This window comes from Zingiber officinale, chromosome 10A (assembly GCF_018446385.1).
Source record: "Zingiber officinale cultivar Zhangliang chromosome 10A, Zo_v1.1, whole genome shotgun sequence".
Classification (NCBI taxonomy): Eukaryota; Viridiplantae; Streptophyta; class Magnoliopsida; order Zingiberales; family Zingiberaceae; genus Zingiber; species Zingiber officinale.
In genome coordinates, this window is record NC_056004.1 from 49,662,562 (window position 1) to 49,680,399 (window position 17,838).

The following is a 17,838-nucleotide window of genomic DNA, read 5'->3' on the forward strand; positions in this document are numbered from 1 at the left end:
GGTGTTACAATGCAGAACAGGATAGGCGGACCAGGACGTACAGTTCAGGATAGGCGGACTAAGGCTTACAGGTCAGGACTTACAGGATAAGATATGCAGAATAGGATATGCGGACCAGGACGTACAGTTCAGGATAGGCGGACTAAGGCTTACAGATCAGGACTTACAGGATAAGACATGCAGAACAGGATATGCGGACCAGGACGTACAGTTCAGGACTTACAAGACAAAACACAGAGCAGGGTCGTGCATACGGGATTAGACTTAAGGGGCGGCAAGCAAGAGTCTCGATTTGTAGGTCTGGATTTACCGGATTCACCGGATGACAAATGCAGGGCTGGGCATACAGATCTGGATTTACAAGGTGACAAATGCAGGCCAGGGAATGCAGGTCTAGGCCCACAAGTCAAGGTTTGCAAGTATGGGGACCTAGTCCACAGTTAACGGACTTGGGGGGCATGTATTATATGACAATCAAGCCAAGGAATCGTAACCACTTGTCAAAGAATGATCACCGCATGTCAGGGAATATGCTAACGGTTTAGGGATCATTGCCCACCGATCCCTCCTCCGGTCTATAGGAAGATGTCATGTGTCATTCACCGCCAGGCAAATCCTGACACTCGACATTCCCTGACATTTGCCAGAAACCAGAAGTACGCATTGTCATATAAAAAGGGGTGTCCTCTCCCTTACGTAGGTACGCTCACCCATCCTTTCACATTCGTCCTTTACTTTTCGTCCTTTCGTTTCACTGTGCTCCTGGGGAAAAAGTACCTGACTTGAGCATCGGAGGACCGACCCCGAGGACTTTTTCCCTGGTTCTTGGCCTCTGACGTGAGGGTGGCTTGTTTGACTGTGTGCAGAGCCCTCGCCTCATCGTCTCAGTCATCACCCCCCGTCATTCACCCGTGGGAACCTTTCCGGTAGGTACCAGGTCAACAAGGCGTCTCTACGACTTTCCGTCAACATCGAAGACAGCGCGGCCAGCTTTTGTCCGACTCATATTCCGGACGGGATCATATATATATATATACAGAAATGTTATGCTACGGACCATTATTTACGGATTGCTACGGACTAAATGTCATGTCATTGTTTTATTATTTTTTTATAAAATTTTTTCTCTTTCTTCTTTGTTTTTTTTTCTTCTGCTTCGTTCGTTCTCGTTTCGCCGAGAAGCAGTTCACCGTACCTCGTCGCGTGCCCGCCACCCGCCCTGCTGCCGGCCATTTGCCCACTGCCGGCGTGATCACGGCCGGAATCCGGATGCGACTGTGCCGGAATCCGGTCGCCTGCCCACCACCACCATTCTAGGCAGACGGAGACGCAAGATGGTGCCGCAAGGCGAAGCAGTGTTGGCCACCCGTGGAAGCATTCGCCGGAGAGGAAGCTGCCTCCACCGCTGGGACACGTATCGCGGCATGTGCCAGAGAGGAGGAGGAAGAGGAGGAGGCAAACAAGGAGGTTGAGGTTGGTCCACACCATGGCTGCTGCCACGCCAGCTATGCCGAGGCGGAGGCGAACGGCGAGAAGGTACGTGAGCAGGCCATGGAGCGCGACGCAGAAGGAGGAGCAGTAGGTGACTGGGAGGGTGATGTTCTGGGAGCGGAGGAAGACGCGGAGCGGGTGTAGTAAGGACAGGAGGAGGAGATCCGGTGAGGCTGCCGCGACGAACACCTGCGCTGCCATCGCAATCTCCACGTCCTGCCCGCATCGGAGGAGGATGGTGCGGGCGTTGAACCAGAGGAAGGCGATCGGGAGGGAGGCGGAGAGGAGGAGCAGGGTGGCGCGCTGCAGGGTGAGGTCGGAATCCATGCGGCGATCCCCGAGGGGTTCACCCCCTGGGCTATAGTGTGGGTGGGTCCAGGCGGCCGGAGGCCGCCGGCGGTGGGCAGATGGCCGGCGGGCGCGCGAGGAGGCGCGGTGAGCGGATAACCGGCGGGCGAGGAGTCGCGGTGAGCAGTGGCGAGAACGAACAAACACAAAAAAAAAAACTTATATTTAAAAATTAAAAAAATCAAATTTTGTAGATCGCGGATGAGTCTGCATGGCCAGGTCCGTATTTTAACAAAACTCATATATATATATATATATATATATATATATATATATATATATATATATATATATATAATTTTTAAATTTTTGGTTAATATTTATTTGTTTATTCTATTTCTATCAATTTTAAACTTGGATATGCATAAACATCAACTTAGGCTTGAATTCATGCTAAGCACGATCTATATAAATAAAAGATGACGTAGTCGACCTAACTCGATGATTAAATAAGCCTCTTGGATCATTGGAAAGATTATTAAATAAATTATATATGAGTAAGTTTACCAATTAACTCGATTTCGATATAGATGTCATGTGTGGACTTTTAACGGGAATGTGACTATGGTGATGACGTTGAGGAAACTAAAGTAGAGGTAAATCTACATACCAAACACTTCTAATTTTTATGGCAAGGTCAAAGAAATAAAACAAATAGTATGTTTATCAAAACAACTTGAGTAATACGAATTAAATCGTCTATTTCATGCTTATGAGTAGATAAAAGGTTAACAATTAACATATAAACCATTTAATTTAGCTAAGTTTGAACGATAGCTTGCAAAATCAAGTAAAAAATTGCTAAAAAGAAAGACCACTCCACTAATTACTCTTTAGAAATTCGTAAGCATTAGAAGCCATACTTTATTTTTCTTGTGTATTTGTGTTTGCCAACTCAATACGTAGGAGAATGTTAAAGAGTTAAGTCACTTTTGTTATAGTTTTACTAATGTTTATCAGTTAAAAAATAAAAAAAAATAAAAGATATATGAATTAAATATAAATATAAATATTTCAATTTCAAATTATTTAAATCGGAACCATTTTGATTAATTTAAGACTAAATTAAAATTTTCAATTTGGTATGGTTTAAATTTTGCTAATTAATATATATAAATTAATCACCCATTCATTAAAAAATATTTACAAAATAATACTCTTATTGAAATTAAGAATAAAAGTTATTATTTTAATATTAATATTTATTAGAGAAAAAAAAATCATAATATTGACATACTAATTTATCTATAATTATATACATATATATTATAAAAACCTCAAGAATTCACTTCAATTTTAACAATGTTCATAAATTAAAATTAAAATCAAAATATCTAAATTGAAACCAATAATTTAAAACAAATAAATTAAATTGATTTGGTTTTATTAGGTTTGGATTATAAATGCCCACCCCTACTATCTAGCTCATATTTCATTATCAATTAGCTTATTGGCCTACTTTAAATTTTATATTTTACATTTATTGGTTATTAACTTTAGACATTATATCCTCTACAAATAATAAATGATAATAAGAATTTAATAATCACAATTATTTAAATTATAATATATTAATGTTGATCCTGTCCGAGTGCTGAGTCGACGGACGCTGGGGAGGTGGCACGCTCCGCTATCTCCGACTGGTGGCGTAGATCTCCGGCGAACCTACAAAGAAGCCGAGCTGGGAGGGGTTTCCTGGCGACGACCCTCCGACGGTCAAGTCAGGCAACGAGAGAGGCAGCATAATGTGGCTACAGTAAAGAGTTGCGCATACCTTCGTCGACATCTGGGGGTCCTTATATAGGACCCCGAGGAAGCGCGGGCACGCTTCTCTATGCGTGCACGCTTCCCCAAACATACCTTAACAAGCCTCTGTCAGAAAAGTACCTCTGGCGTCATTCCGCAATCGTCCGAGCATATCCCGGATGTGACGGTGGAAGCTTCCGCCGTATGATCCTGTGTACGGCTCGGTCGCCAACTCTGCTGCTTGTCGGCGGCAGGTGTCTCGAGGATGATGTTATCCCCTGTCTTCTTTGTCCTCTTGCGTTCCCTGTCTGTTCCAGGGCCGAGCGGGTAGGCCGCTCGGCAGGTGTATCACTTCTATCGCCGGTTGTAGGTATTTGTCCGACCGGGAGGACTCCCAGCCGTATGCTCGGATGAGATTGCTACTGCCTCTGTTGTCTGGTGCCCCAGCCGAACGGACATCCCGCTCGGCCTTGAAACCTTTTTATCTTTGAGCATCGGAAACCCGACCCCTAGTCGGGTTGTCTTCATTCGGTTCGGGGGATTCACGGTCGGTCGAACTACATAGCCCGGTCAGTCGGCCCGCTTCGTCCGGTCGGCCGGTCACAAGGTGGAATCTCTTGACCTCTACCCTCCACGTGCCGTTGACCTTCCGCCAACGAGGATCCCCCGTCCTTATCCCCGGATCAAATGTTATTTTTATATTTTTTAAAAAAAATGGTTTACTTTAATTACAAGCATAGTATAAAAATAAAAATAAAAGTGATCAACTAGGTAATATTGAATCTGGACAACTGATCTGGTCCTACGAAAATTTTTCACTAGATAAAAGGATAAATCAAGAAGTACTTACGATGAATAACTTAGAAGCCAACATCCTATAGTTGTATGCTTTATTTGAAGGAATACTCGCATGTTATAATGCGTTGAACTAGCGACTGGTTAAGTGCATAAATAGATTTATTAGCGTTAATCCTAATTTTACATGTTTACAAATTACTAACAAAATACATTCCAATTATGCCATGTGTCTTATCTTTTCTAAGCATTCGTGGTTCGTGCATTTTTAGGGATTTTTCTTTCAAATAAGACGTACAATCATAAGATGTTGAGCTTGTGAGCCGTCTGTCATGAGCACTTTCCGATTTATCCTCACACAATGTCTTTTGAAAGTTGGTTGTCACTCAAGCTAATCTGGTACCATGTCTTTTGGAAGTTGGTTGTCACAAGTACTGAGTGAGCCCTATCATGAAATCTAGTCTCGGTCATTGAAGGAAAAAACCGCACCTCTATATGATTTGAAAAGGGTCTATCAGAGCTACTATCTCTTGTCTTCTTCATTCAATCAAGGACATGCCTATAGGACCCTTTTTGATGTTGTCGGTAAGATGGGGTAAATTGCCCTAAAAATAATAATAATAAAAAAAAAGGACCTTTTCGAACTTTTGAACTAAGTTAGACAAATATTTGTATAAAATAAAATGATTTGTATAAAAAGACAAAGAAGAACAGGACCAAGAGTATTTACTTAATTTGCAATCAGAAGATTGCTAATTTAAGACAGTGAAAATCTAGCGGAGTAGCTTCTTATAGTAGTTTGGCACTGAATTATAGAACAGAATAGAAAATGAATTTATGTACAAGTGATGTTCTGAACTACTGAGACCAAGCCTCTATTTATAGTTTATTGGTCAAATTTGATCGTTTGCTGACGTGACAACTTTGGGCATCTAGATGGGATACGGACGCCTAGATGTGGATAAAACTTTATCCACGTCAACAATAGTTCGCAAAGGATAAACTTATCCTAGTGTAGGTGCCCTGATCGATCTGGGCACCCGGACCCAGCTGAAGTGCCCTCACTCAGCATCGCGTCGAGGAGGCGCCCCGGGGGGTCCGGGCACCAAGACCATGGAATTGGGCTCCTTTATTCCGGCGTCATTCACTTGGGTGATTTCGGCCATCAGGAATTTGGTTCACCCGAACTCATCTTCCGGCATTCTCCTCAAGCAATCTTTCACTCCGACTTCTCGTCCCTCGGAAATGCCGCTCGCTTCCTTCTCGTCCGCCAATGTACTCTTCTGTAGCCCGTCATCCCTCGGACTCATCAACTTTCTCCCGTGTCATTTTTCTTGTTAATTACATCTTTCGCTCGACTTCTTGTGCTCCTAAATTTTTGCACACTTAGACACAAGGTATCAAACATAAACAGGACCTAACTTAACTCAGTTGACGATATCAAAACTACTTCGGGATGTTTACAAGGCCAATTCGATCTATTCAATTCCTGGGAACATCGGAACACAAAACTATGAGAGACGATTTTTGACGATGTGTCATAGTCCTGACTTCCAAGAAAGGAGATCACAATCTAGAAAAAGATTTGCCTTTGACAGTCGTTCGAACCTCTATGCTATGCATATTAGGTTTACATAAAGGTTGTGCGAAAAGGCGTTCCTAGGACGAACTACTGAACTAATCCCTGTAGATAGGTTGGGATTCAAGGAGGAAGGGAAGGCACTAGCCCCATTGAGTAGCCATAAGAGTTTGAAGACAGCCATCTTGATGGAAACTCACATCGGGGTAGCCCTTTTTCCGGCTGATATAGAATGGAAGGGGAAGGAGGAGAAAGAGAAAATGACAATCTTCAGTTCCATACGTAGGAAACCCTATCAGGTATGACTGAATCGGTCACCCTAGATTCAATATTACCCATTCATTTTTATTATTATTATTATTATTATTATTATTATTATTATTATTATTATTTTCCAACCCCAATAGGTAAACAGAGACAAGCTTAACCTTTACATTATGTTTAGGCAACCTCACAGGGCCGCCATCCGAGATTGCTCGGAGCCTCTATCTGTAATCACTTGAGAGCTGATCATGAGTTAAGAAAAATTCAACTACACAATGGGAGGAAGAAAACTGTGGCTATCTGAGGACTGATCACGAGTCTAAAACAAATTCAACTACACAAAAGAGGATGGAAAAACCATGGTCGCCCTATGCAAGACCACCGTCCATAGTCACTCAAGCTCCCAAGGCATAGCACAAAAAGTGGGTGCATGACAACTCTGGCATAATGGCCAGGAGTCGATCCCCCGAGATGATGGCCGACATGGTCGATCTCATCCTACTATACGCTCAACGTCTGTGTACCTGCATGAACCTCCCTCTATATCTGTGGGGTCGGCTCTAGAGGGGTCGTTAAGATAGCGGATCTACCTTCAAGGCCACTGTTCACATCCATTTACTATCTCAGTTATCATAATTTATCTCCTCTATGTTGATTTTGAAACAGATTGATAGAAATACTGAAGACAAATGCTTCATCTTTTACCACTGAGGCCACCATTCGCAACCACTTGAGGGTCGATTGAAAGGAAGAAATTACTTTCCATCCGAGCAAGGATCCTTTGGTTCACATTTAATAGACCAAGGACCTAATCCACTACAGTAATAGATGGAGTTCAATAGACCTCCACCTGTTAAACAGGTAGGAGGTAGGAGTCATTGAATCCACTAATCACTGCTCTTGGTCCAGGAGCATACCAAAGCATACGGGACCAAAGGATCCAATCCGTTTCCATCCTATTTGGATGGAAAAAAATATTAAAAAATAATCCATAAATGAATTGTAAATATGTCTAGCCATTAAATAAATTGAAAAAGAAAATAATTCGCCCTTTTTATAAAATAAATAAGAAAAGAAATTCATTGTAAAAATCTTTGTAAAATTTTTATTTTTGTCCTCAGGACCTTAAAAGAAAATTCACAATGAAACGAATATTTTAAATAATTTGTTTATAAATTTCTAAGTGCCAGAATTATTAACAACCAAAAAATGCATGCATAAATTCATCAGAAATATTTGCTAGAATTACACAACTGATCCGGTCCGGAAGCTGAGTCAGATGGACCGTCGAATGAGGTGGCGAGAATTTTAACTGAATCGCGACGTCCCGGAGGAGGGTGTGCTGAGATGGCTCCCGTGTTGACCAAGTCTTCGAAAGTCCTCTGGTCAACGCTACCTGTAGCCAGCGACCGGGTTGACCCGGCCCCCGATACCTCGATGCTCGAGGCAGATCCAACGAATATATGAGTATAAGACTAAGCCATAAAATAATAAAATGCAGAGAGAATATGGACGAGGAACGTACACTGGCCAAGGGGGGCGCCCTCGGATGGGACGCGGCTCGAGTTATCGCGACCCGGAAGAGTATCTGACTCTGATCAGGCTGTAGAGCTGGATCTGACGACGCGAAGCAGGACGTGACACGGGGCCGGAAGACAAGTTGCAGGTCGGGGTAAGGCACCGGCACGCAGCCCGGGAGATATTAGCGGCACGCAGGCCGGGACACTAGGTCGGCACGCAGGCCGGGACCTGAGGTCAGCACGTAAGCCGAGACACTAGGTCGGCACGTAGGCCGGGAAACTAAATCGACACGCAACCCGGGACACTAGTTCGGCACGTAGGCCGGGAAACTAGATCGGCACGCAGGCCGGGACATGAGGTCGGCACGCAGGCCGAGACACTAGGTCGGCACGTAGGCCGAAAACTAGATCGGCACGCAGGCCGGAACACTAGGTTGGCACATAGGCTGGGAAAATAGATCGGCACGCAGGCCGGGGCACGACACACAGGTAGGATAAGCGCGTAGGACGGAATACAATACACAAGCCAGATCGGCACAAAAGCCAAAACACGATAAAACGGCACGAAGGCCGGGAACAACCACGGCTCACAAGCTGGAGATAATCTAAATCAAAGGGTCATAGCGGAATGTTGGATCGTTGTCAGACGGGTATGATCAGATGGATCGAAGAGGTATGCGCTAACGAAGAAGGTCCGGAGGACATCGCCATCCCCCGGAGACGGTGACGCCTGGCTGTGGACTTCGTTGACAGCCTGGGGCGACCTCAACCAGCTGTGAGCGGCGTCAACTGCTGAAGACAATGCTGGCCGGCAGTGATATGAGGAGGTAGAAGGCGTACGGACTGCCGGCGAGTGTGAGAGATAGAGAGGGAGGCGACACTGAATAGGGAAGGGGTGGCGACGGCTGCTGTCATCGCCGGCGGTACGCTCGAAGGGGAGATGAGATGGCGGCAGAGGAGGAGAGGGAGGTTGTCGGTCCGGCAGCGGCGTCGTGAGGAGGACATATGACTAGCGTCCGTGTTAGTCGCGGGAGAGAGGAGGAGGAGGAGAGGAGGCGATGAGGCCGATGTCGCTCGAGAGTGGCGGCGAGAGAGGGAAGAAGAGTGGGAAGCCGGCGACGTCGGCTGGAGCAGCAGCGTCCCGGGGAAGAAAAGGAGGGAAGCGGTAGTGTCGACTCCGGCGAAGGGCGAGAGGAGGAGAAGTCGGCGGTGGTCGCAACAAGGAGGAGTGTTGGAGCAATCCCAATGGTTCGTGGGACCATGTGTTTTGGTGTTTGGGCAAAGGGTTTAAGTTAGGTTTACCCTTGTTATTTGATATGTGTACTTGAGTTGTGCAGGACTGCAGGTGACACATGTGACTCAGGTTGACGGCTTCGGGTCCGGTGAAGGATGGAGCATCCGAGGGACCATGGACAAGGCAGCAAGGACAATGGCCGAGGGAAGCGACTTCGAGGCATACGCGAAGGATGGCATTGGAGACAAGCCGCGGGCTTGGATGCATCCGAGGGACGAGAGCCAAAGGAAGTAGGCTTGAAGGCAAGAGGTCAAGGTTGCAAAGAAGAGTCAAATGAGTTGTGAGGGTACAAGTGCATGAGAGATTGTACTCGGAGTAAAATCCTAGTTTTAGGGTTTTACTGTAGCGGCACTGTAGCGGTTACTGTAGCGCACTGTAGCAGTTACTGTAGCGTACTGTAGCAGTCGACTGGTGTATGGACCAGTCGACTGATGCACTGTAGCAGATAGCCGTTGGGCTAGCATCAGTCGACTGGTGCAAGGACCAGTCGACTGGTAACGGGCAAATCAGGTTTTGATTTGTTCCAAGCTCTATAAGAAGGAGCTTGGTATGGCCAGCCAAGGTGATGAAATTAGACTTGGTTAAAGCCTAATTAGTAGTCACCAAAGTGCTCAAGGTTCCCTTGTGTCCAAGTGTTGTTGGTGAGTGTTGTGGTGAGGTTTCTCCACCCACAAGGAGGTTGAGCTAGCCGGAGTTTGCCGGGGACTAATCCACCGACGGATTGAGGGATCGTCCACCTTACGGACACGCCGTGGAGTAGGAGCAAGTTATCTCCGAACCACGTAAACGAGCGTGTTAGCGGTTTGCATTTCCATTCTTGTATTTAATGTTTAGCTTTCTATTTGTGTTTGTTTGTATTCCGCTGCACTAACATCATAGGAAGCAACGATTTGGGGGTGCCGTCTATCTAACCCCCCTAAAAGCCGACCACCGATCCTCCAACAAGTGGTATCAGAGCGAGGCCGCTCTCCATTGGACTAACCGCCAAGGAAGCAAAGATGACCGGCTTGATTGAACCGCCAAAGCTTGAAGGTAGAAGCTTATGGGACATCACATATTGGATGATGAAGATGGAGGTCTTCTTCAACACTGATTGGAACACCATGATGGTGGTCAAAGAGTCGTTTGAAGTCCCAAAGGACAAGAAAGGGAAGAAGCTCCGACCACGACATTGGACGGAGGAGCAAACCTCTCGGTCAAAGGCAAACGAAAAGGTAATATCTATATTAATTGATATTTTGCCTTATGACGTAATGAGCCTTGTAGGTAAATACGAGAATGCTCACGATTTGTGGAGCAAGATAAAGAAGGCTCAATGGGAAGAACCTATGCATACACAAGAAGAAGAAAAATCCGAAGAAACGGATGAAGAAGCTCAAGTAGAGGAGGAGCAATCGGAAGGTGAAGAGCACTCAACTTCCGAGGAGAAAGAGGAGAAGGATGAAGAAATGTCATCCACTAGTGTGGATGAGGAGACATCCTCAAAGGTTGAAGAACAATCCAAGACAAGCGAAGAAGAAGAAGTCTTGGAAATCAACCTAGCAAGCACCTCCACCGAAGTGAAGTCAAAAGACCATATAATATGCTTCGGGTGCAATGAGAAGGGGCACTACAAGAGTAGATGTCCATTGGGTAAGAAGAAGGTAACTCCTAAACCCAATCAAGTTATTTTGAATATTAACATGGGTTGTAGGAATAAAGAAGCCCAAAAGAAGAAATGGCACATAGTGTGCTTCACGTGTGGTGAGCGGGGTCATTACCACACCAAATGCCCAAAGAAGAAAGAAATCAAGAAGTTGGCGCATTTGAAGAAATGGGAGAAGAAGAGGAGCTCAAGTCAAAGGGGAGCTTCAAGGGTAAGAGAGGTATACCCTAATTTGAAATGTAATGCAAATTCTTATGTTCTCATGCATGCTAGGAAAAATAATGATTATCATTATGTAGCAATGAAAAATTTTGGATTTAGATATCATGATCAGAATAGGGTAAATGTGGATCATAACCCTAGGAAATCTATGCATGATAAATTTAGAAATGGTAGACCTAAGGAGACCCAAGGCATTAATCCCAAGAAGGGGAGACATATGCCTAGAAAGGGTAGGTCTAGGAATGTCCAAGGTGGACATGTTGACTCTAGGGTTAGGAACCTAGAAAGGGAGAATCAAGCTTTGAAGGCAAAGATTAATGGTTTAGAGAAATTCCTTAAGAGATTCACTATTGGATCTAAGGGATTAAGTATGATGTTGGGTAGCCAAAAACCCAACAATGATAGATTGGGCTTGGGATACTGATCTAGTCCCTCCAAGGTCAAAAGGAGACCATGTGCTAGGGTGGCACATGATAAGGGCAAGGGAGAGTCATCCAAGGCCAATAAAAAGAAATATGCTAGGGTTGCATATGATTATGGAAAGGATGATGTGTCCAAGGTCAAGAAGATAAGGAGATCTTCTAAGGGACATCATTGTGGTTTGGTCACAATAGATGAGTCACCTAGGGAGGTGACTAAGGTAAAGAGCTCTAGGGGGAGCTCCAAGAGTCAATTTGGGACCCATGGCCAATGGATCTCAGGTGGGTTCTACTTGGGGGTCTAGAGGAGCCATGGAGTGTGCCAAGTGGTTTAGAGACGGACTTGAGTCTCAAACCTAGGGAATTGGCACACATGGTTTGTGTTTCATGCAAGAAATATGACAATTGGGGTCATATTGCATGATAATTGATTTTAGATGTATAGATGTCATACAAACCAATGCTAGGGATGCATTGTGGGTTGTTATGGGCAAATACATCAAAAGGAAGCCAAAACTAGGACTTTAGGTCAAGGTTCAATTGAACCATTTAGCTAGTTTTGGATTTTGTGTCAATCTTGGGATTGGTAATAGATACATTTCGTAATGTATTTTTCCCAAGTAGACAAGGGTACAATAGACCTCTCCACAAAATTTGGGAATTTTTGGAGGTCTAGGGAATTTCTGGTGCATTTCTGAAGGTGGCCTGAAAAGGCTGATTTTTTCAGAAATAGGGTACCAGTCGACTGGTACAGATACCAGTCGACTGGTAACAATGTTTTTGAGCACAGAATGGTTCTGTAAGCTCATTTTGACGAGGGCAGACGACTGGTGCCGATATCAGTCGACTGGTAACAGTATTTTTCGACCACAGAATGTTTCTGTAAGGTTCTGTCGAAGGGGGCAGTCGACTGGCACTTGGGGCAGTCGACTGATACCAGTCTGAAACTGTTTTCAGTATTAGTTTGTGACCATGTCAACTCACTTAGATGTATGAGATCCAAGGAGGATTAATACATAAGTTTAGGGTCAGTTTGGATGATAAGTTTTCAACAATTGGGATATTGTTGGAGAACTTTTTGGATGTTAGGCAAAGGGGGAGAATTAAGGTTTAGTTGGGAAAACCTTTAGTGCCTTTGCGTAGGGGGAGCCTTGGGATAGGTTCTTTAAAAAGCCTTGTGATAAAATCCTAGCTCAATGGGGAGCGTAGGTTTAGGGGGAGCCTTGTGATAGGTTCCAATGCATGTTTGCATTTTGTTTCGGCGGTTGCCAAGTGTGTAGCCTTGGCAATGTAATTCCATTCGGCGGTGTAAGTCCAAGTGTGTAGCCTTGGCATCGTAAGTCCATTGTATTAGTATGTTTATTTGCTATTTGTTTTCCCTAACTTAAATGTATTGCCAAACACCAAAAAGGGGGGGATTGTTGGAGCAATCCCAATGGTTCGTGGGACCATGTGTTTTGGTGTTTGGGCAAAGGGTTTAAGTTAGGTTTACCCTTGTTATTTGATATGTGTACTTGAGTTGTGCAGGACTGCAGGTGACACATGTGACTCAGGTTGACGGCTTCGGGTCCGGTGAAGGATGGAGCATCCGAGGGACCGTGGACAAGGCAGCAAGGACAATGGCCGAGGGAAGCGACTTCGAGGCATACGCGAAGGATGGCATTGGAGACAAGCCGCGGGCTTGGATGCATCCGAGGGACGAGAGCCAAAGGAAGTAGGCTTGAAGGCAAGAGGTCAAGGTTGCAAAGAAGAGTCAAATGAGTCGTGAGGGTACGAGTGCATAAGAGATTGTACTCGGAGTAAAATCCTAGTTTTAGGGTTTTACTGTAGCGGCACTGTAGCGCACTGTAGCAGTTACTGTAGCGTACTGTAGCAGTCGACTGGTGTATGGACCAGTCGACTGATGCACTGTAGCAGATAGCCGTTGAGAGAGTCGTTGGGCTAGCATCAGTCGACTGGTGCAAGGACCAGTCGACTGGTAACGGGCAAATCAGGTTCTGATTTGTTCCAAGCTCTATAAGAAGGAGCTTGGTATGGTCGGCCAAGGTGCCGAAATTAGACTTGGTTAAAGCCTAATTAGTAGTCACCAAAGTGCTCAATGTTCCCTTGTGTCCAAGTGTTGTTGGTGAGTGTTGTGGTGAGGTTTCTCCACCCACAAGGAGGTTGAGCTAGCCGGAGTTTGCCGGGGACTAATCCACCGACGGATTGAGGGATCGTCCACCTTACGGACACGCCGTGGAGTAGGAGCAAGTTATCTCTGAACCACGTAAACGAACGTGTTAGCGGTTTGCATTTCCATTCTTGTATTTAGTGTTTAGCTTTCTATTTGTGTTTGTTTGTATTCCGCTGCGCTAACATCATAGGAAGCAACGATTTGGGGGTGTCGTCTATCCAACCCCCCTTCAAGCCGACCACCGATCCTCCAATAAGGAGGAGGGGTCGTCGCCGGCATTGCGAGGGTGACGGCGAGAGAGAAGGAGAAGAAAAGGGCAGAGTGGTGGAGGCGGGCGGCGAGCCTCGACGCCGGCGAGGCGAGGAGTGTGGGAGGGAGAAAGAAGGAGTTGGCGGCGAACCCAGTTCCACGAACGAACCACCCTCCCCCCCTCCTCGTTTCTGTGAACAGTGCCCTAAAAGGGCTTCTTCCATCCCCTTGACCAAAGTACCCTTCCCCTCTCCTCTTATTTCCTCTATGCCCTTCTCCCATTATCCGTATCACAAGCTTCCCCTTCAAGTCTAGTCGAAGGAGGCGCTAGTCCGACTGACTAGACCGAGCCAAACGAAAAACAAAATCGCTACTAAATGTCGAGTCATATCGCGGGACCTGTCATATAACGTTGAACGAGTAGCTGTGGCGATGTCGAGCAAGTGACTCAAATAATACCAAGCGAGCAACGAAAATTTGAGTGCGACCAGGAAAGTGCTGACCGAGCGACGATAAATCGCGACCGGGAAATAGAGTGACGAATCGACGAGCGAAGCCGTGAGCGCGACCGGGACGGTGTCGACCAAGCCATAGTAAATCGCGACCTGACAGTAAAGAGCGAGATCGAGCGAGTGCCGACTGAGCGAGTGCTGACCGAGCGAGTGCCGACCGAGCGATAATGAATCCGAGTGACAGTGAATCACGACCTGGCATGAAGAGCAAGACCGAGCGAGTGTCGACTGAGCGATAGTAAATCACGACCTAACAGTAGAGAGACTGATCGACGAGCGAAGCCGTAAGCGCGACCGAGAAGGTGCCGACCGAGTGATGATAAACCGCGACCGGGAAAGTAGAGAGAATGATGGACACACCAATGCATGAGCGCGACCAAGAAAACCCTTAAGTGATAGGCCGATCAGCATAAAGCGAGTAGCCGAGTGGTACCAGCGAGTGATCGAGCAAACGAACAAGCAAAAACAATGAGCGAAACGTGAATGACGAGGATCGAGCAACAGCAATGAACAAAACGCGGATGATAAGTGCTGAGCCGAGCGGTGAGTATGATGAGTGTCGATCGGGCCACAGCGATGAGCGAAACGCGGATGAGAAGTGCTAAACAGAGCGGCGAGTGAACCGGTGAGCGCCGATCGGGCAAAATCGATGAGTGAAACGTGGATGATGAGTGCTGACCAGAGCGACGAGTGAAGTGATGAATGCCGACCGAGCAACAGCAGTGAGCGGAACGTGGGAGCTGAGTGCCCGGCAGAGCGGCAAGTAAAGCGAGTAGGACGAGTGTCATGCAGAGCTGCGAGTGAGTGATGAGCGCCGACTGAGAGGTCGTTGGGCGTGAGAGCATGCTCACTTATAACTCGCACTGGGGCGAGAGTCTGGTACAGCCGACCGAGCAGCTCGGTCGTTGGGCGTGAGAGCAGAGCTCACTTATAACTCGCACTGGGGCGAGAGTCTGGGATAGCCAACCGAGCAGCTCGTTGGGGGGGTTGAGCGTGAGAGCAGTGCTCACTTATAACTCGTGACCGAGGCGAGAGTTCGATGTACCACCGGCACGGTCATTGGGCGTGAGCAGAGCTCACTTATAACTCGCACCGGGCGAGAGTTCGACACCACCGAAGTTGGGCGTGAGAGCGAGCTCACTTATAAATCGCCCGGGCGAGTTCGAGGACCGACCGAGCAGCTTCGTTGGGCGTGAGAGCAGAGCTCACTTATAACTCGCACTGGGGCGAGAGTCTGGGACAGCCGACCGAGCAGCTCGGTCGTTGGGCGTGAGAGCAGAGCTCACTTATAACTCGCACTGGGGCGAGAGTCTGGGACAGCCGACCGAGCAGCTCGGTCGTTGGCCGTGAGAGCATGCTCACTTATAACTCGCACTGGGGCGAGAGTCTGGGACACCGACCTGTCGATCGTTGGGATTGAGAGCATGCTCACTTATAACTCGCACTGGGGTGAGAGTCTGGAGGCGTGAGAGCAGAGCTCACTTATATCATATTTCTCCAAGACGATTCGCGTGTTCATGATCAAATATCAATTAGATATTTAACGGAGAAATATCAATTGATTAGATATCAAATATCAATTGACTTGAGAAAGGAGATGTTAAATTCCACGGCGTCATTATGCTTGTAGTGTGGTTGTGTGGGGATAAAAGGAAAAGGGGCATATAAATACTTTAATCTCAGATCCATTGAACACTCCAGCAATGTTTGCATTCACTGTTTGGCTTCTGGAAGGGGCAATCTAATTGAGATGTGTTTAGATTTTTGTACATTTCCTCAAGCTCAAGTAGACCAAAACTGAGTGAGGAAGGAGGTTCAGTGAGTCTGATCGATCCAGTTAAATCAGTGAGAGTCAAATCAGTTCAGTTGAGTCATAAAGCCATATTCGATCTACTAGTGAGAACAGCATAATTACACGGCCAATCGTGTTTAGCTCACAGCAAAAATAATAATAATAATAACTGGACATCCATCAAAGTTTCGATCTTTTATCTCTATCTTGTAGCTTCTCTGGCACTCGTCGACGGTCCCAGCGACGACGCGTCATTTGCAGTCGCAGCTCCATTGGCGAAGCGCTGCAGCTGCAGCATTCGCGCGTAGCTCCCGTCGGGATGGTGTTTGAGCAGGTGCGAGTGCGTTCCTTGCTCCACCACCTTCCCATCGTCGATCACTGCGATCACGTGAGCGTTCCTTACCGACGCAAGGCGGTGCGCCACCGCGATGGTGGTTCGTTCCGTCCCCGACCGCTCGAGTGCATCCTGCACGCTCCTTTCGGACTCTGCGTCCAGTGCGCTCGTTGCCTCATCCAGCAGCAGTATCGGCGCCTTCTTCACTAGTGCCCGTGCCACGGCTACTCTCTGCCTCTGTCCGCCCGATAGCTGCACCCCTCGCTCCCCGAGCCATGTCCTGTACCCGTCGGGCAATGCCGATATGAACTTGTGCGCGTTGGCCAGCGTCGCGGCCTCCACCACTTCTGCCTCCGTCGCTGCCTCCCTCCCGTATGCGATGTTCTCAAAGATGGTTGAAGCAAACAAGCATGGCTCCTGAGGCACCACTGCGATCGCCTGACGCAGCGCCTTCAAGTTGTACTTTTTTATGTCCTTCCCGTCGATGAGCACGCGGCCCAATGTCGGCTCGTAGAACCTTTGGACCAACGAAATGACGGAGCTCTTCCCGCAGCCGCTCGGGCCGACAAGAGCGAGCATCTTTCCTGCGGGGGCACGCAGTGTGAGATCGCAGAGCACAGGCAAGTTTGTGCAGGATGGATAAGCAAAGTCTACGTGCTTGAGCTCGACCTCGCCACGGATGCAGCCAGGTAGAGGAGTGGCGTCGGGATCATCAGGCTCAATTTCGGTTTGGCAGTCGATCAGCTCGAACACGGATCGCAGGGCGCAGCTGCCCTTGATGAAGTCAGGTGCGAGGGAGAGGGCCTCGGCGACACCGTTAGCTGAGACCATGAGGATCATGAACACGCAAATCGTCTTGGAGAAATCTGATATCCCACGCCTCCAGACTGGTCAACCTACTTGACTCTTCTTCACATCGAACTGGTCAACCTTGACCATAGAGGAATTGTATCAACAATCTCCCCAAACGGACGATTGCATCTGCAATCTCCATGTATTGTAAACATCGAAACCCAAACATCAAGACTCAAGCTTGAGCAAACTCAAGCTTTGTTAACCAGGTAAACCTTGACCTAAAGATATTGCACCAACAATCTTCCCCTTTTTGATGTTTGACAATATCTTTAAGTTAGGTTAATCTCATAGCCTCAACTTCCTTTCATGCCAAGGCATGAATGAGGGTTTCCTTCATTCTCCCCCTTTCCTAGAGGACAAACTCCCTCTTTAGGTAATAAAGGTCTAAATTAAACCCTACATTCTCCCCCTATTGACATACATCAAAAACTCTCTCCCTGAAGAGTTAATCACCGTTATTCATAACTCCACTTATTGTGTTCAACACTATAATAAAGGTCGCATACCCTTCATTATCCTCAAAGCTCACCCTTGAGTATTAACTAATTCAACAATGAAGGTCTCATACCCTTCATTATCCTTCAATGCTCACCCTCGAGC

The 17,838-nt window shown here is 46.8% G+C and overlaps 2 protein-coding genes across 2 annotated transcripts; both read right to left on the bottom strand.

The window, feature by feature from the left end:
• Nucleotides 1-595: 595 nt before the first annotated feature.
• Nucleotides 596-1,818, bottom strand: LOC122026645 (protein DETOXIFICATION 48-like). The gene is made up of 2 exons (XM_042585376.1): nucleotides 1,191-1,818; nucleotides 596-633 (listed from the first exon to the last, which is right to left on the bottom strand). Exons 1-2 carry the CDS (start codon nucleotides 1,816-1,818, stop codon nucleotides 596-598), a joined length of 666 nt encoding a protein of 221 aa, XP_042441310.1.
• Nucleotides 1,819-16,123: 14,305 nt separating this feature from the next.
• LOC122027769 (ABC transporter B family member 1-like) lies at nucleotides 16,124-17,225 on the bottom strand. Its single transcript, XM_042586778.1, has one exon. The coding sequence runs from the start codon at nucleotides 17,221-17,223 to the stop codon at nucleotides 16,252-16,254; it is 972 nt and encodes a 323-aa protein (XP_042442712.1). The 5' UTR covers nucleotides 17,224-17,225; the 3' UTR covers nucleotides 16,124-16,251.
• Nucleotides 17,226-17,838: the final 613 nt, after the last annotated feature.